The 26,020-nt window shown below is 36.3% G+C and overlaps 1 protein-coding gene across 3 annotated transcripts in view; it reads right to left on the minus strand.

The window, feature by feature from the left end:
* LOC150099333 (extracellular matrix organizing protein FRAS1-like) overlaps nt 1-26,020 on the minus strand; it is a 1,385,483-nt gene that overhangs the window by 202,565 nt on the left and 1,156,898 nt on the right. For all 3 annotated transcript variants that reach the window (XM_090403569.1, XM_090403568.1, XM_090403570.1), the window contains one exon: nt 17,108-17,295. In XM_090403569.1, coding sequence (XP_090259695.1) covers nt 17,108-17,295 — 188 coding nt within the window. The remainder of the gene's footprint in view (nt 1-17,107; nt 17,296-26,020) is intronic.

Here is a 26,020-nt window from a genome sequence, read left to right on the forward strand (position 1 = left end):
TCTATAGCCAGTCCTACCCAAACCATGTGTTGGTTGCGATTTCACCACCATACCTGTCCCATCACCTTTATCACTGCTTACCACATATATCTGCTCAGTCTCAACTTCCCCATCCACACTGCAATATACTCTCCATCTTCTAAACACATTTACTGCCACTTCCAACATCCACTCATCCTATGTTATGTCTCCCCATCCACCCAAGCTCCTCTTGTTTCCCTGTTCCTCTTGCATTCCCGTTCTCTCTTAATCTCTCACACTACTACTGTTTCCACAGCCAAGCACCTCTGTCTCTTCAGTACAACTCTCCTGATTTTTCCCATCATCTCTTTCTTTTGATCTCTTGCACACATTACACACACTGTACTTTCATCCAGCAGCACTTTCTCCAGTACATTCATTCCAAAGCCATTTAAATGCAACCCATCACACCTGTATAATTTCATTCTTCCCTCAAACACAAACTTCATCCACAAACTTCACTCCCTTCTCCTCGCACAGCTCTGCTAGCATACTATTCATGATTTTGGCTCTCTGTTCACAACTCATCATCATCATCACACCTAGGCAACACTGTTATCTTTCACTCTTCTCAATAGTCTCCTGATATTTGTCCTCACATCCTTCTTACGTCCACTTAGATCATTCATCCTTACAATCATGACTAACTCTTCTTGCTTGTTTCTTCATCATGTCCAACACCTTAATTATCCTACTCATTTTCCCACCTGGATAGCAGACCTTATGGACTCTCTCAGTAACTAGCCTTCTAATTATGAAGTTTCCATATATTGCTATCCTGGAATCACTCGTCACTTCTTTTACTCTTTTTTCTGTAATTTTGTTCTCTTGTGTACTTTCATTAGTTTCCACCATCACTCCACATATTACTGATTTCATTTTTCATTTTCAAAAACTGTTTCATTAAATCTTGCATTCCAACAATTTCACTCTCTATCACTCCTGCAATCTTGCTACCTCTCGTTCTGCTGCACCCTACTTCTGTTTCCTCATTCATACTTTCTTTCACTCCCTTATCACCAGTGATGAGCTATAAGGGGTTCACGCGAGCCCTTTGTTAAATTTTTCTCAAATTTGCGAGCCCCTTGTTCTTCTTGTTTAATAATCTTGTAGAACTAGAAAATACCACTGTGGAATGTATACATGCTGCTATAATTGCTACTTTAAATTCATATGGATTTTCTGATAACTATATAAAAAATCATTTCATTGCATTTTGTTCTGATGGAGCTAGTGTAATGTTAGGAAACAAATCAGGTGTTGCAATCAGACTTCTAGAAAAATTTCCCAACGTTGTGATTGGCATTGCGCTCATCGTTTACGCTTAGCATTAGATGATTTGATAAAAAACATTAAAGAAATAAACCATTTTGAAATATTTATGGATAAATTATATGCTTTTTATCATCAATCACCAAAAAATCAACGAGAATTAAATATGATTGCAAAAGACTTTGGTATCAAAATTTTAAAGATCGGCCATGTGTTTGGACCACTATGGGCAGCTTGCAGTTTACGAATGGCTCTTGCTTTGTGGAGAAATTACCCAGCTTTATGCAAGCATTTTGCATTGAATGATAAATATAAGGGATTTTTAAACCAACTTCTCAATTTGGAATTTTTAAAAGATCTAGCATTAATGATTGATATCAAACAGGAATTATCATATCTGTCAGAAGCTCTACAAAGTCGCAATATAAGTATCATAAGGGAGTTAGGCCTTTTTTTTCTTTTGCTCAACGATGCGAGCCCTTTGTTAAAATTTCCATAGCTCAGCACTGCTTATCACTATCTTTCACTTCTACATCTTTGTATTCTTTCAGTCCCTCAGTTTCTCTAGCTTTCATTTCATTTCGGTTTTTTCGTAACTTTCATAACTTTTTCCGTGATTTTAACTGATTTCACTGATTTAACATGATTTCAGTGTTGCAAAGTGTAAGGTTGAACCTTACACTTTGCAACACTGAAATCATAGTTCTATACTATTGCCCACACATACAATCTATTCAAATCCTCCTGTAAGGCCACATCTGCATGATTCCTCATCACTCTTCCCAGTTTTGCATAACTGTAAACACTTGTATATCACCAGTAAACCCATCATATTATATTGTTATATATTATTATTATCTTCTTCTCCTTCTTCTTCTTCCTAAGATGGAATTTAGGCCAAGTGGCCTGTCCCGGTCTCATGATATCTCCTTCTTGGTCTTCTGATTCTTCTTTTTCCACTTATTTTGTATCTGTATAATATTTTTAGTAGTCTGCTGTTGTCCATTCAAATTAATTGTTCTAGCCATTTTTGTTTATACTGTCATGTATTAACTAATTGGTTTTATTTTCAGGGATTGTAAGATTTCTTCATTTGTTTTGTGGTCCCACTTGGTATATCCAGATGTTTTTCTGAGGAACCTCATTTCTGCTATTTGAATACATTTTTCATCTTTCCTTTTATTATTATTATTATTATTTCCTTATTATTATTATTATTATTATTACCCAAGACCCCCATGGAGTCAAAGACTCATCTAGAGGTCCTTTTATCATACACAGCTCATCATACCATACTTTAAACACACTCAAATTCTCTACCATACCCACAGGCAAGGCATTCCAATCATTCACAACTGTAAATAGTGGAAGCTCAGGGGAATGACCTCTGGTTCTCCCCCTGAGCTCTCACTATTTTCTGTAGAACCTCTCCAGCATTGATTCTATAACAACCTATTAATAATTTGTAGGTCTCTGTCATATCTCCCCTCTTCCTCCTGTCCAGACTCTGCAAGTTGCATCTTCTCAATCTTTCCCCATACTCAACATTCCAAAGGTTAGAAGCTACCTTAATCAGTCACCTCCGGACCCCTTCCAACAATTCTTCATCTGTCTGAAAACCAGGTGACCAAATCTGGGCACAATAGTCCATGTGTGGACTAATCAAGGCCTTATACAATGGAACAAGAATCTCCCTACTTCTACAAGTCAGTGTCCTCTGCATCATTCCCAGAAGTCTTTATGTTGTCTTCACAATTTTGCCAGTGTGTCCCCTAAATTTCAGATCCTTATCCACTATCACCCCAAGATCTCTTATTTCCTCCAACCTCCGACAATATATCTTCACCAAGCATAAATTCTGCATCCCATTTTTGTTTTCCAAATTTTAAAACCTTACATTTTGCAACATTGACCTCACATCCCCCATTCCCGTACCCAATCACTCAATTTATTCTAAGGCCAAAACATTGAACTCACATCCCCATTCCCATACCCAATCACTCAATTTATTGAAGTCTTCTTGTAAGGCCACAATATCTTCTCTACTCTTCATGGTTCATCCCAGCTTTGCATCATCTGCAAACAACTGAATATCTCCATCCAAATCTTCACCAATATCATTAATATACAAGTTAGAGCAATGGCCCTAAAACAGATCTCTGAGGCACACCACTAGTAACTTTGCTTTTCCTGGATATCACTCCCCCATACACAACTTGTTGATGCCAATCGGATAGCCAGTCTCCAATCCAATGCACCAATCTAATATCCAACCCTATCCACTCTAGTTTGACTATTCAACTTATCATATGGTAATCTATCAAAAGCCTTTGCAGAATCTAATGTATCCTTCTCTGTACATGGAAGCAGTCACCTTATTGTAATAAGTAAGTAAATTACTAAAACATGACCTCCCTTTCGTAAATCCATGCTGTCCATGAAAGATAATACCATTGTTGTCATCCCAATTCTGGATCCTAGTTCTCACAAGCCTCTCCAACAACTTAACTACAACACCTGACACACAGATAGGCCTATAGTTTGATGCTTGAGTTTTATTATCTCCTTTATGAAGTGGCACAATCTTGCCTTCCTTCCACTCCTTAGGAACGTGACCCAGTGCAAGACTTGTATTAAAAAAATATGTCAAGGCCTGAGTCAACTCCCTGACACATTCCTTCAATACAAATATATACAGATATACAAATTATATATTAATTATATAATTATAATATTTTAATATATGAATTAAAACAATCATCTCAAAACAGACCAATGCGGTACACTACTAGTGACTTTCCTCTTCTGGGGTACAGCATCTCCATACACAACTTGCTGATAGATATCTGAGAACCAGTTGCCTATCCAATTCACTAATCTATCATTCAATCTCATCTGCTGCAGTTTAGCTACCAACTTGTGGTGTGGTAATCTGTGAAAAGCCTTTGCCAAATCTAAGTATATCAGTGTATATGCATCTCCCTTGTCCAATACATTCATCACCATGTTATAGTACATAAGCAAGTTGGTAAAACATGACCACCTTTTAACAAAAACAGAGATTACTGCTCCTATCAGCCCACTTTTATATCCTAGCTATCACCAACCTCTTTAATGCATTAACTCATCAGCCTATAATATGTAGCCTTACCCTTATTACCACCTTTCATCATCATCAGTTGCATCAGTCTTGGGACTGGTAGCTCAGCAGCAATTTCCTCCATTCTGTTCTGTCATTGGCTTTCTTTTTAACCTCCTGGTAACTCCTCAAACCCGTGCTGTCTTTGACTTGATCAAGAAAGCTTTTCCTTGGTCTGCCTCTTCTTCTTTTCCCCTCTATTTCGCCTTCAGTTATTCTTTTCACAAGTCCATCACGTCGAAGTATATATCCAAACCACCTATCCCTTCTAATTTTGATCGATTTAATCATCATCATCATCATCATCTTCTTTATACCCTCTTTTACCTTGCGGTGTCGAGGGTCCATTGATCATCGGACCTCAATCCGTTTACAGGATAAGGTGGTCAGCCCTATGCCCCGGTATATCCTATGGCCTGTAGTGTTAAGTTCTCAAGGCCAGTTTGCCTGCTTTGAGGGATGAAAAACCCCAGAATAAACTGAGGAAAAAACCCTGCTGTCCACGCCCAAGACTGGCTAACTTGGCAATGGCTGAAGAAGATCCTTCAGCTCCTCACGTCACCGACGGGAATTGAACCTAGGACACTCCTTCCCCAGGCACATGGTTGCAAAGCGTGATCGATTTAATTAGAGTTCTTATTTCATTTATCTCTCTCAGGACTTGTTGGTTTGATTTTTTTTCTGTCCATTTTATTTTGTTCATGCAGCGCCAGCACCACATTTCAAAAGCCTCCAATCTTCTTACATCTTCTCTGCCTAGAATCCAGGTTTCACATCCATACAGTGCAATGCTCTATATCAATGTTACCACCTTTATGAAGTTAAATTACTATACCCTTAGTAATTTAAATATAGTACCAAAAATCTCTTAATTACTTATATCCTGAAAATAGCAGATTCTTTTTTGCTACTACATAGTTTTGGTTATGATGGAAGAACATAATGCAGTTTGTTGTACTGCCTACCCAATATGAAAATAAAAAGAGCATGATGATTCAATCTGCCATGTCATGCCTAATGATCAAGAACATCATAACCAATTAGTCTGATGCTTGGTGTGAAGTAGTTAAATGTACCTGATTTGTTACTTTTAGTAAAATTCTGGTATATATGCATTTATCAGCATCACTAAGCAACTGTTACATTTCAAATAAACTTCAAAAACACAGACCACATTTTATTTTATAGAAATGATTATTTCTCTAATTTCTATTGCTGTATTCATCAAGATCACTTTTTTTTTTTGAGTATTAAAAAAAAATGATCCTGGTGAATATTTGAGTATGTTTTTGAGTATTCTAATGGCTGTGAGCAGCCATTACATAGAAAATTTAAAATAATATCAGAAAGCAATATAAAGGATAATAACTATAATTTAATCAGAGAAATGCATCTGAATAAGATTCATTTCTTCAAGATCCTAAAAACTACAATCTTAAATATTTCACACTGGAATTTGCATACTCAATCTAAAGCTGCTGCAAAATTTTGAACACGTCAAAAAACAAAGTTTTATTTTCTGGTAAGTTCGTTCTTTTACCATTGTTTTAAATTGATGAAAATAATGTAGTATTGATAGGTTTGCAATAGAATTCAATTTAACGTATAAAAAATAGACAGTTCAATTCATATTAGGAAAATTCTTATATTTTAACTTTTTATAGGAAATTAATGACGAAAATAACCTAGATATACCTAAGATAACCTCAAAAGATATATATATTAAACCCACACATATATGAACAGTAGTAATACCTATAGCAAATTAGTGCAGGTGATTAAGGAGATAGAAGGACTCTATTGATGTTTCTTAAACAGATGGCACCTGTAATCTTTAGACTCAGTGTGAGAAGGGATGTTCCAAAAAGTAGAAGCAGATGCAATAAAAGAGGATGGCAAGAAACTGGTTCATGTGGATTAAACGGATAATGATGATGAATAGCTGATGGTGTGCCTTTACAGGCTTAAAGAAAAGAAGGAGAATAATGCCAGCTAGTTCAACACAATAGTTGCCATGAAAATACCTACAGACAAGGCACAAAAAGAACATCTATGAGAAAATATTGAGTTGAAAGAGTCATCTATTAACATGTTTCCCTCATCTGGCAAGCAGTTTTAGGGAGACTTTTGGTGCACCATCTCAAATGTGAAAACTATTCTAAAGTCAGGCATATCTGAGACTTAATATATTATTATTATTATTATTACATGACATCTCCAGGGAATCCAAAGACTCATCGAAGGAGGGCACCTACTCCAAAACTCTCCATCTCCATCACTCAATCCACCAACTACAATGAACCACAACTACTATCATTGCCATCTGCCGCTGACCACCACCACCACTAGTATTTTCACAGACAATCACAAACATCCATGCCCATGGTGGAATTTGAATCCACAGCCTTTTGGCTGGAGAGCAGATATGCTAACCACTTGACCAATCAGGCCGGCAATATAGTTTTATAAGTTTGTAGGTGTGATGTAGGTTTGAGCGAAAAGGATACCAACCTCTTTTTGAAGGTGAAAGAGTTAAATATGTAGCCAATCTAAGAGAAATATGATTGAAATATGTAAGTCAATGTAAGAGAAATATTCAGGACAAGCAAAATCTTGTCTAGAAATCTGATTATTATCAAAATTAGAGAAATTAAAGTGATTTTTTTAAATTAATGCCGAGAAAGTCAGTATTCAAGAACAGAGATGTTAGCATACAGAGCCATGGGTACTTTGTTACATGGGTACTTCTAATTCTATTCCTGATTTCAGGAATAGGCCTATAGTTTGATGCTTGAGTTAGTGCAGAAGATAGTGCAGGCACAGATTTTGAATCTGTGTGGTGTAAAGTTGAAATAAGCAAGTTAGTATATCTGATAGGATGCCATTATAGGCCAGAGAATGCAGAGAATACTGATTGTGAAATGTTTATACAAATTAATTGCGCATGTAAATGAAGGTGATCCTGATGGGAGACTTTAATTACAAGAATATAGAATGGAAGAAGGAGATAGTGTATGGGAACAAAGAAAGCAAGTTTGTGGAATTTCTGAGAGATAAGTGTCATTAAGCAGCATGTACTTGAAGCAACTAAAGGCTTTAATTGTTTTGGATTTGGTGATAACTTCACAAGATGTAGTTGTTAATGAAGTGTTGACACTGTCACCAGTTGGTGAGAGTTATCATGAGGTACTTGTTTGGGAAGTGAAGAAACAAAAAAAGGTTACTGCCAAAAATAGATACATGTGGAAGTATATGTGGAAGAAGATAATTATAGGAAATTCTGTAGTCAGTTAGCATCAGGACATTGGGTAGATGAGCTGAGCAGAAAACATGTTGACAATGCATGGAAACTCACAAGGCAGTATCAGACAAATGCAATGTATAACTATACCAAGGGTTAAGTGAATAAATAGAGTAGGAGTGAAATGGATGAAGAGTGAAATCAAGCAAACTGTGCTGGAAAAGAAAATGTTGTGGAAGAGTACAAGACAGTTGGTGGTGGTGGTGGTCAGATCCATGAAGAGTATAAAGTGCAAGCTAGAAAGGTTACGAGAATGGTAAAACAAGAAAAGGTACAGTATAAGAAGAGATTGGCTGGTCAGACCAAGGTTAACTCAAGGGAATTTTTCTGCGACATGGCAAGCAAGAGGAACAATAATTATGGCAGATTAACACTGTTGGATAGTAATGGTTATAGAACAGCAGCTGCAAAGGATATAGTAGAATTATTGCACGAGCACTTTATTAGCATATATCATACTGGTGTAACTGATACCGTGCAATATGTAGAAGAGAGGCAAATATTAGAATTGGAAGTGAAAGAATCAGAGGTGTATCAGATGTTGGTTGGGTTAGATGTTAATAAGATAGTGGGAATGGATGGCATATCACCATGTATTCTTATGGAATGTGCATCACAGATAGTTATAACCTTGACCTGGTTATTCAATGAAAGTCTTGCAGTGGGTATGGTTCCTAAGGAGTGCAAAGAAGGCAAATTAGCACCACTCCACAAGCATGGTGCTAAAACACAGGAATTGTGTTGAAATAAAATACAGGATTGGGTTGATGGACATAGCATTTTTATGATGGTCAGCATGGATTTGTAAAGGGTAGGTCCTGTTTTAGTAATTTACTTGCATTTTATGATAAGGTAAAAAGTATGTTAGATAAGGGAGAATCATATACATTCTTGGACTCTGCAAAAGCATATAATAAATTTAATTTAATCCTTTATCCAAGTGTATGCAAACAAAGTTTGCGCGTGAAGTATCTTCAGGACTGAGGCAACTCGTAATAAAGGTGGACCAAGCTCATATCACTCCTTGTCTCAGTATCTCCCATAATGCAAAGCACATCTCCTTGTGGATATGTATAATGCTATTCATCAAGGGAAGGGCCACTACCTAAACCGTTTTTGATCTTTATTGAGGTCCAGCAGTGTGAGCCAGACCCAGAAGTGGTGATACTAAGGCAGAAGCAATGTTGCCAAAAGGTGTACCACCTTATTATCAAATTACTCTGGATTTAGAGAAAGATGTTGACAATGCATGGAAACTCACAAGGCAGTATCAGACAAATGCAATATATAACTGCATACCAAGGGTTAAGCGAGTAAATAGAGTAGGAGTGAAATGGATGAACAGTGAAATCAAACAAACTTACTTATACTGAGGCAACTCGTATAAGTAAATATGACCTCTCCATTGCTTCTGCCTTAGTATCACCACTTCTGGGTATGACACCCACTGACGGGACCTCAATAAAGGTCGAAACCAGTCTGGATAGTGGCCCTTCTTTATTGTATAATGTATAATTGTATAATTATACATTATACAATAAAGTAATACAATAATATAATATTGTATAATTCCTTGCAGACATGTATAATGCATAGCATTATACATGTCTGCAAGGAGATGTGCTTTGCATTATGGGAAATACTGAGACAAGGAGTGAGGAGCTTAGTCCACCTTTACTATGAGTTGCCTCAGTCCTGAAGATACTTCAGATGCAAACTTGGTTTGCATACACTTGGATAAAGGATTAAACTAAATTTATTATAGTCTGACCAAGTGAAAAATAAACTTCTAACTCTACAAAAGCATTTGATAGATTACCATGATAAGTTGGTGTACAAGCTGCAGAGGATGGGAATAGCATATTGGAGATTTATTAGAGATTAGTTCTCTGAGTGATACCAGCAGGTTGTGTATGATGGAGCAGTGGTTCAAAAAAGGAGAGTAACCAGTGGTGTTTCCAGTGTTCTGTTCTGTTCTTGGACCCCTGCTGTTTAACATGTTTGTCAACTACAGTTATTTGCTGATGATGCTAAGTTGGGAAGAATTATAAGTAGTACTACTGCTGATGTTAATTCCCTTCACGAAGATCTGAATAGACTTTTTAATTGAACAAAGGAGTGGGGGTTGCAGTTTTAAAATCAATGTGCAAGGTGTTGCATTTTGGAGTACAGAAATATAAGGCTGTGTACTATATCGATGGTACCATACTGCTGGAAGTGGATGAGATTAGATATTTGGGAGTGATGGTTGACAGTATACTGAAGCTTAGAAGGCATATTGCTAGTGTTGCAAAGGCTACTATTACTATTACTATTACCACCTCACGACCTCATGGAGTCAAAGACTCATCTGGGAGGTCCTTTTATCACACACACAGCTCATCATACCGTGTTTTAAACACATTCAAACTCTTTCCAGACACCACATTCTCAGGCAAGGCATTCCAATCATTCACAACTCTGCATGAAAAAAACCTGCCTCTCACTCCCCTACTCACACCCTCTTTATACAGTTTCCAGGGATGACTTCTGGTTCTCTCTTGATCTCCCACTATTCTCTATAAAACTTCTCCAGCATTGATTCTATAACAACCCCTTACCAACTTATAGGTCTCTATCATATCTCCCCTCTTCCTTCTTTCAATCTTTCCTCATACTCCACATTCCAGAGGTCAGAAACTACCTTAGTCAGTCTCCATTGGACTCTTTCCAACATCTCTTCATCCTTCTGAAAACCCGGTAACCAAATCTGGGCACAGTAGTCCATGTGTGGCCTAATCAAAGCCTTATACGACGGAACAAGAATCTCCCTACTTCTACACGTCAGTGTCCTCCACATCATTCCCAGAAGCCTTTGCATTGTCTTCACAATTTTGGCAATGTGTCCCCTAAATTTTAGACCCTTAGCCACTATCACCCCCAGATCTCTTATTTTCTCTACCTCCAACAATATATTCTCACCAAGCATAAATTCTGCATCCCATCTTTGTTTTAAAATTTTAAAACCTTACATTTTGCAACATTGAACTCACATCCCCATTTCTGTGCCCAATCACACAATCTATTCAAGTCTTCCTGTAGCGCCACAACATCTTCACTACACTTTACGGTTCGTCCCAACTTTGCATCATCTGCAAACAACTGAATATCTCCATCCAAATCTTCACCTATATCATTAATATATAAGTTAAACAGCAATGGACCTAAAACAGACCCCTGAGGCACTCCACTAGTGACTTTCCTTTTCCTGGATATCGCTCCCCCATACACAACTTGTTGATGCCTATCAGATAGCCTGTCTCCAATCCAACACCAATCTAATATCCAACCCCATCTGCTCTAGTTTGACTGTCAACCTATCATGAGGTACTCTATCAAAAGCCTTTGCGAAATCCAAGTATATTACTGTGTATCCTTCCTCCTCTGTCCATGGAAGCAGTCACCTTATTGTAATAAGTAAGTAGATTATTAAAACATGACCTCCCTTTAGCAAATCCATGCTCTCCATCAAAGATAATACCATTGTTATCAACCCAACTCTGGATCCTAGTTCTCACAAGTTTCTCCAACAACTTAACCACAACACCTGACACACAGATAGGCCTATAGTTTGATGCTTGAGTTCGATCACCTCCTTTATGAAGTGGCACAATCTTGCCCTCCTTCCACTTCTTAGGAACTTGACTGAGTGCAAGACTCATATTAAAAAAATATGTCAAGGCAGGCGTCAAGTCCCTGGCACATTCTTTCAGAATACATGGTGATATATTATCAAGTCTTACAGTCCTTATTAACATCTAGTTTACTCAACTCCCCATACACCTCTTGCTCACCTACAGTCAGTCTCTCCTCCCCATCATCAACTGCTCTCAATCCCTCCATGAAGTCACATTCACAAGATTGAAAGATCTTTATGAACTGCTCATTAAGTATCTTCACCACACATTCTGCATTAGCTGTCTTTATACCATTTTCTCCAATCAATGTCATCCTTCCATAATTATTCTTTCTTTTGCTGGCTACATATTGAAAGAACTCCTTAGCTAACTGCTGTTCATACCTCTCTTTTCGTAGTGCTGTTATGATAAGTAGTACTCTAACATGTAGGGATAAGGAAGTGGTTGTGCTACTGTATAAAGCACTGGTAAGACTACACTTCGACTATTATGCTCAAATCTGGCCACATGATTTTCAATGTGATGTGGAGACATTGGGGAGGTTCAAGAGGTTAGTGTCTAAGACAATGTTGAGACTTTGGAATGCTGGCTATGGAGAGATGTAGAAGAAATGTGTATTGCAGAGTTTGGTGGATAGGAGGAAAAAAGGTGATATGATAGAGGTATTTAAGTTAGTGAGAGGAGTATGAGATTAATCCAGAGAGGATTATAAAAAGAGTCGAAGGTGAGAGTGGAAGCACCAGAGGTCATTCCTGGAAGTTATGTAAAAGTGTGGTGAAGAGGAGTGCGAGGAGTAGATTTTTTAAATGGAGAACAGTCAGTGAATGGAACACATTACCAGAATGTGTTGTTAATGCAAGGAGTGTAAGGATTTTAAGATTCTATATGATAAATATGTTGTCAGCTGAATGAACCTCCCAAGATGAGTCTGCAAACTCCTTGGAGGGTGTAATAATTATTATTATTATTATTACATAACATGGGGTGAAAGGGGTGGTAAGGCGCAATACATAGCCTCTCCCACTCAAATGTCAACCTCACCTTCCCGTGGTCCATCCTGTTCTAAAAGTACAAATGAGGCACTGTTGACCGAGTATGGGTGGTATAACCTTAACATCCCAACAGAGTAAATGCTGTTAGATCTGCTGTCCAGAGCAGTGGTGCACTCAGGATTTAACCTTTGGGGGGGGGGGGAGAGTTGAGTAGACGTTTTGCGAATACACACCACACATTGCATACGACCTATAACTGAGCATCTGCAGTGATCGCTAATTCATAAGTAGCACACAACATAAATAAAAAAAAAAATGAATTTTAATTAGGAAAAGATTTTTGGAAATTTTTCCAGTGTTTTTTCCTTTTCTTTGGGGGGTGACGTGCCCCTTAGCCCCCCTCTGGGTGCACCACTGGTTCAGAGGCATTAGGTAGCAGCCCTACCACTGGACTTACCCAGTGACAGGTTAGTAACCTGCCCTGGGGAAATTCAAAATACTTTCAAGTTTCATGCAAAGAAAAGCCAGACGGACTGTCAGGGAAAAGACCACAACCCAGGAAACGGTAAATGAAATTGGAAAAAGGAACACATAATGAAGATTGCAACATGGAATGTGAGAAACATCGCACACAATGAAGAAGAACTTGATAAACAACTAAGCCAAGCTAACATAAAGATATGTATAGTAACAGAAACAAAGAAAAAACAAAAAGGTACAAAAGAAACAAACAACTATATACAAATCTACAGTGGGATAAAAAAAGAAGAAAGAGCAAAAGCAGGTATAATGATTATGGTACATAAATCCCTAAAGAACAATATTGTATATTATAACTATTTGAATGAAAGACTAATAGAAATTAGACTCAAGACATTAAGAGGCCACATAACAATAATTGGTGCATATGCCCCAGAAGAAGGAAAAGAAGAAAACAGTAATATATTTTATAAAGAATTACAGAATGCCATAGATAAAACAAACAAAACTGACTATTTACTGCTAGCAGGAGATTTAAATGCCAGAATAGGAAACAAAAAATACAAAACAAACATAGGTAAATTTGGCGAAGATACGTGTAATCAAAATGGTCGCAGATTGCGTGATTTTGTCATTTATAATAATATGAGAATAATGAATTCAATGTTTAAACACAAGGAAATACATAAATATACTTGGTCAGCCAGAGGATACAAATCAGTAATTGACTACGTTATCACAAATTTTAAATTAGCGGAGTTAATTTTAGACGTAAGAGCATATCGAGGCTTTGAATTAAAAACTCTGATCATTATATGGTATCAGCAAAAATTCGTTTTAAACCAAAGTGGCTAAAAACACATAGAATTGAAAATTCTTACCAGCCAAGCTACAAAATTTCTTCATTACAGGATCCTCAAGTTAGACAAAATTCACAAACTTAAAAACAGAAACCACACATGAATCAAGTGACATAGAAGATGAATGGGAAAATTTGAAACAAATTCTCACAAAAGCAGCAACAGAAACCTTAGGAATAAAGCACAAATGGATTAGAAAAAGAGGACTACGAGACTGGAATAAAGAAATAGAAAATATAATAAAAACCAAAAAGGACAGTTACCAGAAATGGCTAAATTCCAAAACAAAAGAAGCAGAAATAGAGCATAAAAGAAATAGTGCAATTGCAAAACGAGAAGTAAGGAAAAAACATAGAGAAAGATGGAACAATTTCGTAACAGAACTAGAAAAGGATTTATTTAAGCCATAACCCAAAACCTATAAAGAAATAAAAGAAAAGATAAAAAAACAAACAATAGATTTAGAAAAATGAGTGACCTATTTCCAAAATCTCTGGACAGATGAGAACAATGAAATAAAATTTTATAAGACAAAGAATGACCTAATAGAAAATATCACAATGTTAGAACTGAAAAATATAATAAAGAAGATGAAAAATAGGAAAACACCAGGAGAAGACAATATAAATATAGAACTATACAAAAATGCAAGTGAAAAATTTAATGAAAAACTTCTGAAATTTTTTAACATGGTTTGGATGTCCGGAAAAACCCCTAACTCTTGGAAAAAAGCACTGGTTATCCCAATCTATAAAAAAGGAAATAAAGACAATTGCAATAATTATAGGGGAATTAGCCTGCTGAATACAGGATATAAAATATATGCAGGAATATTAAAAGAGAAACTAAGCAGCATTGTAGAAAACAAATTACTAGAAGAACAAAATGGCTTCCGAAAAGGCCGATCCTGCATAGATCCAATTTTTACTTTAAAATTATTAATAGAAAAGAGAAGAGAATTTCAAAAAGAAACATACGTGGCCTTTATTGATTATGAAAAATCCTTTGACAAAATTAGTAGACAAAAATTGTTTAAAATATTAACTGATTTAAATATACCAAATCAACTTTTACAATCTATTCAAGAAATATATACAGGAAATAAAATACCAGTTAAATTAGAACACATCTCAGAATGGAAAGATATATCAAGAAGAGTATGACAAGGATGTACCCTCTCACCTCTGCTTTTCAATATATATATAAATGAAATATTAACAATCTGGAAACAGCATAACCCATTTGGTATACAAATGACCCTGAATGAAGATAGATACACTACTATTTGCAGATGATCAAATAGTATTGGCTACATCAGAAGATGACTTACAAAGATCATTAAAATCATTAAATGACATCTCAAAGCAATATAATATGACAATATCTAAAGAAAAAACAAAAATAATGGCATTCAAAGGAGAAAATCCAATAAGAAGTAAAATAGTGATAGATAATAAAATACTAGAACAAGTAAATATTTTCAGATACTTGGGATATGATCTATCATACGAAGAAGAAAAAGACATAGACACTAAAACATCAAACTTAATAAATAATATATTTAAGCCATCCTGTACAAAAACACACTAGAATCAGACTATATAATGTCTTGTTAAAACCAACTCTACTATACGGAAGCGAAACATGGACCATGAAAAGGAAAGATGAAAAATGAATTCGAACAGCAGAAATGAAGTTCCTCAGAAAAACAGCTGGATATACCAAGTGGAACCACAAAACAAATGAAGAAATGTTACAATCCCTGAAAATAAAACCAATTAATTACTACATAAGACAGTATAAACAAAAATGGCTAGAACGTTTAAATCGAATGGACAACAGCAGACTACCAAAAATATTATACAGATACAAAATAAGGGGGAAAAGAAGAATCAGAAGACCAAGAAAGAGATGGCATGAGACTGGAACAGGTCACTTGGTCTAAATTCCATGTTAGGAAGAAGAAGAAGATTACATAACACCTCCAGGGAGTCCAAAGACTCATCATCGAGGAAGGATACCTACTCTACAGCTCTCTCTCTCTCCACTAACTACAACTACACCAACACCATCTACCACTCACCACCACTAGTATTTTCACAGACAATCACATCCATACCCACAGCGGGATTCGAACCCACAGCCTTTTGGCTGGAGAGCGGATACGCTAACCACTTGGCCAACCTGGCCAGCAAATCCAATTGCAAAGGTTCAGGGGTAGTCATAAGAAGGTAAGTGAGTAAGTACATCAGATCTAGTCACTGGTAATGAAAAAGTGGGGGAGAGGATCCAAAGGCAACTAACCAAGATGGTGAATGGTCTGTGGAATGCTTCCCATGAGGATAGATTGAAGGTTTGTGGATTACAAATGTTGGTTGATTAGCAATAAAAGGGAGGGGGGTATGATAGAAACATTTAAGTTACTCAAAGAATTTTATCAGCTTGATGCATGAGAAATGTTTCAGCACTTGGCTAGAGAGGACAAAACAAGCGGTTATCCCTGGAAGTCGGGTAAGAGTGTACTTAACAAGGGCATGAGGACTAGCTTTTTTACCTTGGAGAGTGGTGAATGAGTGAAATGAGTTGCCTGAGTCAGTTGTGAGTGCTTTATCTGTTACTGTTTTCAAGGAGAAGTACAATAAATATTACGTTGATAGTTTGTGCCTGCCATAATGAATATTAGGACTCCATGGAGGTGCCTGTGCAATAATAATAATAACAATGATAAGTAGGTCATATTGGTTTTCATAAAGTAGTGCAGCCAAATTTGAAAAAGTTCACATTTATTTTCTAATCAATCATGGTTGTCCAAAGGGATTTTCAGTTTTCATTTCATGTGGAACTGAAACTCCTTAAAAACCACCATCCTCATAGTCCAGTTTGATTATATTTGGCATTAGACTTTTCTGCCAAATTTCAAAGCTTCTACCTTTATCAGTTGTAAGTGTGCTACAGATGCCATAGACACATAAATATACATAAGACATATAGGTCAGAAACATACAGCTGAATGAACCGGAAAGGGTTTTGTGGAAACTCATCCAGCTATGATATTCTTACAAGTTTTGGTTATAGATTGCTATATATTCTTATAGATTCCAATATGTTATGATTAAACAGTTTAGTTTATTCAGTTGTATTTTTTATGTGTATTTGTATATACACCTATAATTTGATCCTGATTATGCAAGTCATCGCAAAAAACGGACAAAAGTAAATCCTTTCTTTAGAATAAGGTAAAATTCATGTTAAAAAACTTAGAAGTAATTTTGAGTACTATATGTGTGCATAAAGTTTTCAACAAATTTGCAATGTAACTTGTTCTGTTGATACATTTCACATATATGTGTTAAAAGTCAACTTACAACTGGAGGAGCTGGCAGTATACCTCCTCCTGAAGCTTCATAATCAGAAATGGTAATGGTGGCCACAGATATATTCCCAATTTCAGCATTGATAGGTTCATCTGGTCCCAAAATAACAGTAAATGTTTTATGCCATTCTCTTTCCTTGTTGTACAGTACATCCACATGAAATACATGCTTTGTTTCACCTACATAAGAAATTATACTATATGGAGTATTTGAGCAATAACATATTTAATGCATTAAAAAGTATAGTAAACTCTAATGCATAGGTCTATATGTATAGGTATAGATACAAATATTGTAACTGTCAATGTAGTCAATAGCCAAAGCCTAAAAATACAGAAACTTAAAACCTATGTGGAGCTAAATGTCACTAAAATTAGTAAAGACCTATTATACTTACATATTTTTTTTTTTAAGTTTATACAATCAAGTCAGAAATGGTGACTATTTACTGATCCAGCCAAATATACTGTAGAAAGAAACTTTAAAAAAGTTTTGAAAATGTCACAGAGAGCTTATTAGAATATAACCTTCAGCACTGGAGTTGCCTCAACATGCACTACTTAAAAAAGAGTAAACATTTAAAAGAGCTAAACTACAAATAAACAAAAATCAAAATCATAAAAAAATGCATGGCATCATACATGTCCACAAGGAAATGCTTTGCATTATGGAGAATATTAAGGAAAGTGATCAGAACTTACTCCACCTTTACCACGAGTTGCCCCTCTCCTGAAAGGTTGCTTACGCTTGTATCTGCTGAAACTTTTATAGTTTCTATATTCGGCACGAAACTCTTGTAGTTTCTATATATTCGGCTTTGAAATAATGTTGGATTCTATACACACTTAATTTGTATAATTTCGATTGCTGAAGTGAAACCTTTTGTCTCTTTATTTCAGTCATAAAAAAACTTAAGTAAAATATAGAAAATAAATGGATAAGTGGCAAAATGTTCTGTACACTAAACTGAATAAAAATTTTACTGTAAAAGGTATCAAAAATGATAACAGTGACGAAAAACTGAAGATAAATTTATTCTGAATATCTAGAGTAATACGTTGACTAAGTGCTAAATAACATGTGGAGAGAGATAGTAGAAAATATTTAAGAAGAATGAATCAGGTATGCATATTAGTACTCGAGTACGTAAAGCTATTGGAAACATGAAATCTGAAGAGGTAACTTCAGTATAATTAATATTCAACCAAAAATGCTCAAAGGTCTGATCAGAAGATAGAGTCAGAATAGAGCTCCTCTCATTGTAGCCATCTATATAAGAGGAAATAAAACTGAATGGGACAAATGAGGAAAATATTCCATACTGAGTGTCCCCTGTAAGATTTATGCCAGCATGCTTGAGAAGAATCATTTCCTTCATCATTACAACATGGTGACCATTGTCATTCAGTGTGGAAAAATGATGGAGACTACCATGTTATAGTAATCAAATTTAAAATAAAACTATTTAACATTTTGAATTTCATATTAATATCATTATCATATGTTGCATTTATCATGTATACATATTGTTTGCCCACAGATGTGAGACCCTTCGACACTACTGTGCAGGATATTTAGTGGGGTATTGCTACAGACCAAGGAGCACAAAGGGTGGGGATCAGGAGATGTTGAGACAGTTGAGCGTGGCAAGTGCAAGAAGAATGATTGTTATGGGGATTTTAACTACAGCAGTATAAATTGGGGAGAGGAAGATGCATGTAGCAATAAATAAGAGAATGGAATTTCGAGAATTCTTGAGGGACAAATGTCTTAGGCAACATGCAATAGAGGGAACAAGAGTTTTGGATTTGGTCATGGCATCAGAAGAGTTGATAATAACTGAGATGCCATCTCTCCCACCAGTTGGAGAGAGTGACCATATGGTTTTGACTTTGAAAATGAATAGATATGCAGGAGTATCAAAAAGATGGGAATGTATGTGCAATTATAAAGCAGGTGATTATAATAGTCTTAGACATCAACTTGGAGAAGTTTCATGGAGGGAGGAATTGGAAGGCCAGGATATCATTAGTGCTTGGGAAATTGTGAAGGAATATTTGTTGGCAGCAATGGTAAGCTGTATTCCACAAGTAAAGAAGAGGACACAATTTGGAATAAAGTGGATGACAAACAATATTAAACAGAAACTGCATGCGAAAAAGTAGCTATTGAAGAGATATAGGAGAAGATGAAGAGCAGATGCATGAAGAATATATGACACAGGCCAGGAGAGTGACTAGTATGGTAAGGAAGGCGAAACTGGAATATGAGAAGAGATTGGCCCTAAAATACAAGAAAAATCCTAGGGAATTTTTTAGCTATGTGGCCAGTAGGAGGAGAAATGACTGTGGAAGAATGCATTGTGGGATAAAAATGGGAATAGACTGACTGATGCAGAGGACATAGTGGAATTGTCAAATGAATATTTTATTGGAGTATTTCATCCTGGAGGAATAAATTTTAATACTAGAGGGATAGGGCAGGTTTGAGGTTTAGAGGTGCAGGAGGAGAGTGTGTTCCAAATACCGAGTACTCCTGATGTCAGTAAAGCTGTGGGACTGGATGGTATTTCACCAAGAGTTTTGAGAGAATGTGCTAGGGAACTGACAGTGCCTTTGACCTGGCTTTTCAATGAAAGTCTGGCTGCGGGAAAGGTTCCCATTTAATGGAAGGAAGGTAAGATAGTGCAGTTGCATAAGGGCACTAGAAGACTGGAAGTGTCTAATTATAGGCCAGTTTGTGTGTCATCAGTAGTTAGTAAGATCTTGGAGAAAGGAGTGAGGGACCTTATACGGCATTGGGCAGATGAGGGTAATTTTATCTATGAGGGTCAACATGGATTTGTGAAGGGGCACTCTTGTTTTAGCAATATGTTCCTTTTATAATAAAGTTACAAAAGCATTAGATGAGAGAGAGGCATATACTGCCATTTTCCTAGACTTAGCAAAAGCATTTGACAGGGTGCCACATGATAAGCTGATAATCAAGTTGCAGCACATGGGTCTGGATGTCAGATTGGTCAACTGGATTCAGGATTGGCTGTCTGATAGCTATCAGAGAGTTGTGTATGGTGGAGCAATATCAAAGAGGCAGAAGGTTACAAGTGGGGTTCCACAGGGCTCAGTACTGGGACCTATATTGTTTAACCTTTATATCAATGACATTGTCCATGGATTGCAAGGAGATATTCAATTGTTTGCAGGTGATGTGAAGCTGGAAAGGGTTATTAGTAATAGTGCAGATGTGGTAGTCCTGCAAGAAGATTTGAATAAGCTAGATCAAGGGTTCCCAACCCTATGCCTGTGGGCACCATGGCGCCCGTCAACCAATTCGTGTGTGCCCACCGCTGTTCAACCATGTGCCGTATGGTTTGAAATAATCACGCAACAATTCATGGTATGCTATATGACACATGCGTTAATGACACATGACGAGTATTAAATGCATACAATATAAAGTAGATGCACATTCAAAGTTGTTCATTCCAGTTTAAGAACTGGAATATCATCATATTCTCCTAATTATGAAGCACTGGCCAATGAAATGCAATGCCAAAAATCACACTAACTTACATATATATATTTAAATTTTTATATAATGTAAACTTTTAAGTAATAAAACATTTGATTATAATGTAAACTTTGTACGTATTCATTTAACAAACAAATTCAAAAAATATGCTTTAAAAAATAGATGGTGCCCATCGCCCTATCGGTATTTTAGAATGTGCTCTAAGAAACAAAAAAGGTTGGGAACCGCTGAGCTAGATAGATGGGCAAATGAATTGGGGTTTCAGTTTAATGCAGCAAAATGTAAGGTCTTGAGGTTTGGGAAACATCGATGGGACACTGCATACTCTATGGGAAGAGTTATACAAGGAAGTAGGGGAGACAAGAGATCTGGGGTTGATGATTGATAGAAACCTGAAATTTAGGGGACATATTGCAAAGGTAGTGAAGGTAACACAGAGGATTGCTGTAATAATGAGAAGGACACTGATCATTATTCCGTTGTATAAGACTGATCAGACCACACTTAGACTATTGTTCTCAGATCTGGTCCCCAGGATTTGAAGGGGATAAATTAACTGTGTAAAGAGTACAAAGGCTAACAAAGAAGTAAAGAATAACAAAGATGGTGTCAGGACCGTACCATGTTAGTTATGAGGATCGGCTGAGGGAGTGTGGACTGCAGAGTTTGGTGGATAGAAGAAGGAGAGGTGATATGATTGAGACTTTTAAACTGTTGAGAGGTGGTTACAGGGTTGACACTGAGGAGTTCTTTCGCTTGGTTGAACAGCGGAAAGGAGTGATGACAAGAGGCCATCCCTGGAAGTTACAAAAGGAAACTGTGAGAAAGAGGATGAGGAGTGGTTTCTTTGCATGGAGGGTGGTTGAACCATGGAATGCATTGCCTGATAGAGTGGTGAGAGTGAGAATGGTCAATGCGTTTAAGGAGTGGTATGATAGACTGTGTGTTTCCTACGAGGGACCTCCCTCGATGAGTCTTGATAGACTTGTGTTTCTTAGAAAGGACCTTCCACGATGAGTCTTTTGACTCCATTGAGGCCTGAATAATAATAATAATAATAATAATGTCAGAAGAAGGAGAATCCATTCCGATATTTGGGTAATCAATGCGTTTCGTGGAATGAGTGTTTATTATTATAGCTTTTCTTTTATGAAAATTCTAGTTCTTAAAGTGGTAACTATTTTGCTTGTACAACAGTTGGAAAATTTACATATAAAGCACGTGATTCCGCATGTTGGTGACCAATTCATACATCCTTTATTTCTTTCTCCCCTTCGGTATGAATTGACTATTCTTAGCACATTGCCAAGCTCGGTTCTATGAAGTGTGGGAATATAATACCTTTTGCAATGAGTCTTGCAACTCCAACGGGGTTTGGAAAATAATAATAATAATAATATGGAAAAGTACAAATGGCCATATATTTAATGAAATAGATTTTATAATAACAAATAGGAGACATATTTTAAATGTAGCAGAGGTAGTGATCATAGAATGGTGAGATCTATAATTATAATTAATAAAAAATGGGAAAGAAATAAACTAATCAAATAGAATGCATTTATGGAAATTATGGAGACAACTACCGTGTTCAAATAAAAACTTTAGTTTACTATTACTAAAATTTTACAATTCGACGTTTCGACCTTTATGTCAAGGTCATCTTCTGGAGCGTACAAATATACACAAGAAACAAGCTATACTACAATCATACTGGTTCGTTAAAGACACTGACTAACCGCTACCACAATTGTTGGCCTGACCTCTGGTGAAAAAAAAAAAAAAAATTATACAAAAAATTATACGCTAGAGTCCTATTATTTGTGTTGTCTACTATATACATATATTAACATCATTCCAGCCAGTTTGAGTGGAATGGTTTCTAATACTAGCGGATTGACTAAAGTCCTGACTTATGTTGAATATTTCATATTAGGTTGGCTGAATGTGTGCCATCCAGATCCTTGGAATTTTCATACCATCTTTATTGTTGATATTTGGGTGGTTTATCAGGATTTCGCAGGATTCTTTAAATTTTCTTTTGTACCATGTTTTTGTGCGGTGTAAGGAGCAGGTGCTTTTCCAGTTGATTTGGTGTAAGGTGTTAAGTGCATGGTCTGAGAGGCCTGCTTCACCATAATGGTTATATTTAATGTGTCTAATGTGTTCTTTCTTGCGTATAGGGATTGTCTGTCCTGTTTCACCAATGTACGGTAAGTTACAGGTGCAGCGGATGCGATAGACTCCAGGATGTGCTAATGGGAGGAGAGGATCCTTAGAGGAGCTGAATATGGGTTTAAGTTTAGTGGGTAGTTTAAAGGTAGCATTGAGGTTATAATGTTGTAGGATTCTGTTGATTTTTTCTGATAACCCTTTAATGTATGGGATGGCTATGGTTTTACTGTAATCTAGATTCGTTTTTGTTGTGGTTTTATAGAGTATTTTATTGACAGTATTTTTGTTATAGCCATTGTTTATGAATGTGTCACTAATGATTTTTAGTTCTTGTTTCAGGGCTTGCTGGTTAGAGCAAATAGTTGTGGCTCTGTTTTTAAGGGTGTTTATGACTCCATATTTCTGTGCTGGGTGGTGGTATGAATTCGCATGTATGTATTGCGTTCGTGTTGTTTGTTTAAGTGGCTGAGGAATGTGTTTAGCGTTTGTCGCCCGTGCGGCCAGATCGCGAACACGTCGTCAACGTATCTGAGCCAGATTGTCGGTCGAAGCGTGGCGGAATCAAGAGCCCTTTGCTCAAAGGTTTCCATGTAGAAGTTCGCGATTGGGGGGGATAATGGTGAGCCCATGGCTGTACCTTCCTTTTGTAGGTAGAATTTGTTTTGCCACACGAAGTAACCGGACTTTAGTACGTGGGCAAAGAGGGCCGTAATGTCGGGCGGAAATTTGTTCTGTAGTAGGAGAATTGTGTCATTGATGGGGACATTAGTGAAAAGGGCAGAAACGTCAAACTGACTAATAAGTCGTCTTTGTCGAGTGTTATGTTTTTGATTATGTTAATAAAGTGTTGTGTGTTTTTTATGTAGGAGGGGGAATGACCTACCAACTCCTTGAGTGTTGCCGCTAATTTCTTGGCTAGGTGGTAATTGAGACTGTCTATTCCTTCCACTATTGGTCGAAGGGGCACATTTTGTTTGTGTATTTTCGGAACCCCATATATTCTGGGGGGGGGGGCGTAGTGGGGTTTGAGTTTTTTAACTGTGTCTGGTGGCCAAGAAGTGACGGACTTTAGTAGTTTTTCTGTTTTGTCCTTTATCCTCTTTGTTGGGTTATAATTTACCATTTTATATGTGTTGTTATCGGCTACTAGTTGGTTCATTTGCAGTATGTATGTTGACCTGTCAAGGACAACAGTGGCACTGCCTTTATCAGCTTTCGTTATTATTATGTTTTGTTTGACTTTTAATGATTTAATTGCTGCTAATTCTGTTTTAGTCAGGTTGTTCTGTATGGTTTTCTTGGTATTTAGGACATTACTGGTTTCTAGTCGTATTTTGTCTGCTATGTTGTTAGGTAGGGATCTGATGCCTCTTTCAATCTTCTACTTCTACTTCTTCTACTTCATTAGTGACACATTCATAAACAATGGCTATAACAAAAATACTGTCAATAAAATACTCCATAAAACCACAACAAAAACGAATCTAGATTGCAGTAAAACCATAGCCATCCCATACATTAAAGGGTTATCAGAAAAAATCAACAGAATCCTACAACATTATAACCTCAATGCCACCTTTAAACCACCCACTAAACTTAAAACCATATTCAGCTCCTCTAAGGATCCTCTCCTCCCATTAGCACATCCTGGAGTCTATCGCATCCGCTGCACCTGTAACTTACCGTACATTGGTGAAACAGGACGGACAATCTCTATACGCAAGAAAGAACACATTAGACACATTAAATATAACCATTATGGTGAAGCAGGCCTCTCAGACCATGCACTTAACACCTTACACCAAATCAACTGGAAAAGCACCTACTCCTTACACCGCACAAAAACATGGTACGAAAGAAAATTTAAAGAATCCTGCGAAATCCTGATAAACCACCCAAATATCAACAATAAAGATGGTATGAAAATTCCAAGGATCTGGATGGCACACATTCAGCCAACCTAATATGAAATATTCAACATAAGTCAGGACTTTAGCCAATCCGCTAGTATTAGAAACCATTCCACTCAAACTGGCTGGAATGATGTTAATATATGTATATAGTAGACAACACAAATAATAGGACTCTAGCGTTGATGTATAATTTTTTTTTTTTTTTTTCACCAGAGGTCAGGCCAACAATTGTGGTAGCGGTTAGTCAGTGTCTTTAACGAATCAGTATGATTGTAGTATAGCTTGTTTCTTGTGTATATTTGTACGCTCCAGAAGATGACCTTGACATAAAGGTCGAAACGTCGAATTGTAAAATTTTAGTAATAGTAAACTAAAGTTTTTATTCAAACACGGTAGTTGTCTCCATAATTTCCAAAAATGCATTCGGATCACCGTGCAAGCCTAAAAGAAAAGTAATCAAATAGAAGTTCAATGGAATAAACTTCCAAAATTTAAAACTTAAAAAAAAGCAGATATGAAGTGGGTTTAAAAGAGGATCTTCAGTAAAATTCAGAGAGGAGAAGGAGCGAAGATAACCTAGATGAGATTAATTGAAAACTGACTAGTATTATACTTAATGTTTCCCATGAAATAGGTGGAATTATTTCCCATACAAGAAATAAACTTTTAAAAGAAAAGCTGTAGATTTTCTAACGAAAAAAGACCAAAAAATTCAATAGAAATTCAGAATTATGCAAAACAATCAGAAAAAGAATGACACATGAAAAATGATCCATTAATATCAGAAAAATAAATCATTGAAAATAATAAAAATATGAAAGTTCCGAGAAGAGCTTTGGCAATAGAAAAAAAAAAGAAAAGAAAGAAATTATCACTCTAAAAGTTAAGGGATGACAAATTAATCAGAGATAGAAATAGAATAATAAATGGAATTTAAAAATATTATCAAAAACTATATAACAAAATATATAGACAAAATACAATAACAAAAAAATAAATTTAGAGATAATCATCTTCAAGAAGAGTCATTAACTGGACATGCCAAAATATTTTCAAATGTTCTGTCCATGAATGAAGAGCGTATTTTTTTTTCACAGAACAACTTGTCTTCTCAAATGACATTCATAAATGATCTGGTAAACACCAACTAAAGATAGAGGCAAAATTTTGTCTTTTGTGTATGATAACATATGAGAAATTTTGTTGATAGGAAAATAAGTTAAATGGTTACAACTCTCATCAAATCCAACAGATAACTGACTACTATGTTCCAAGACCAAAGGAT

This window comes from Typopeltis vanoorti, chromosome 14 (genome assembly GCF_054136105.1).
Source record: "Typopeltis vanoorti isolate ZY-2024b chromosome 14, IOZ_Tvanoo_1.0, whole genome shotgun sequence".
Lineage (NCBI taxonomy): Eukaryota > Metazoa > Arthropoda > Arachnida > Uropygi > Thelyphonidae > Typopeltis > Typopeltis vanoorti.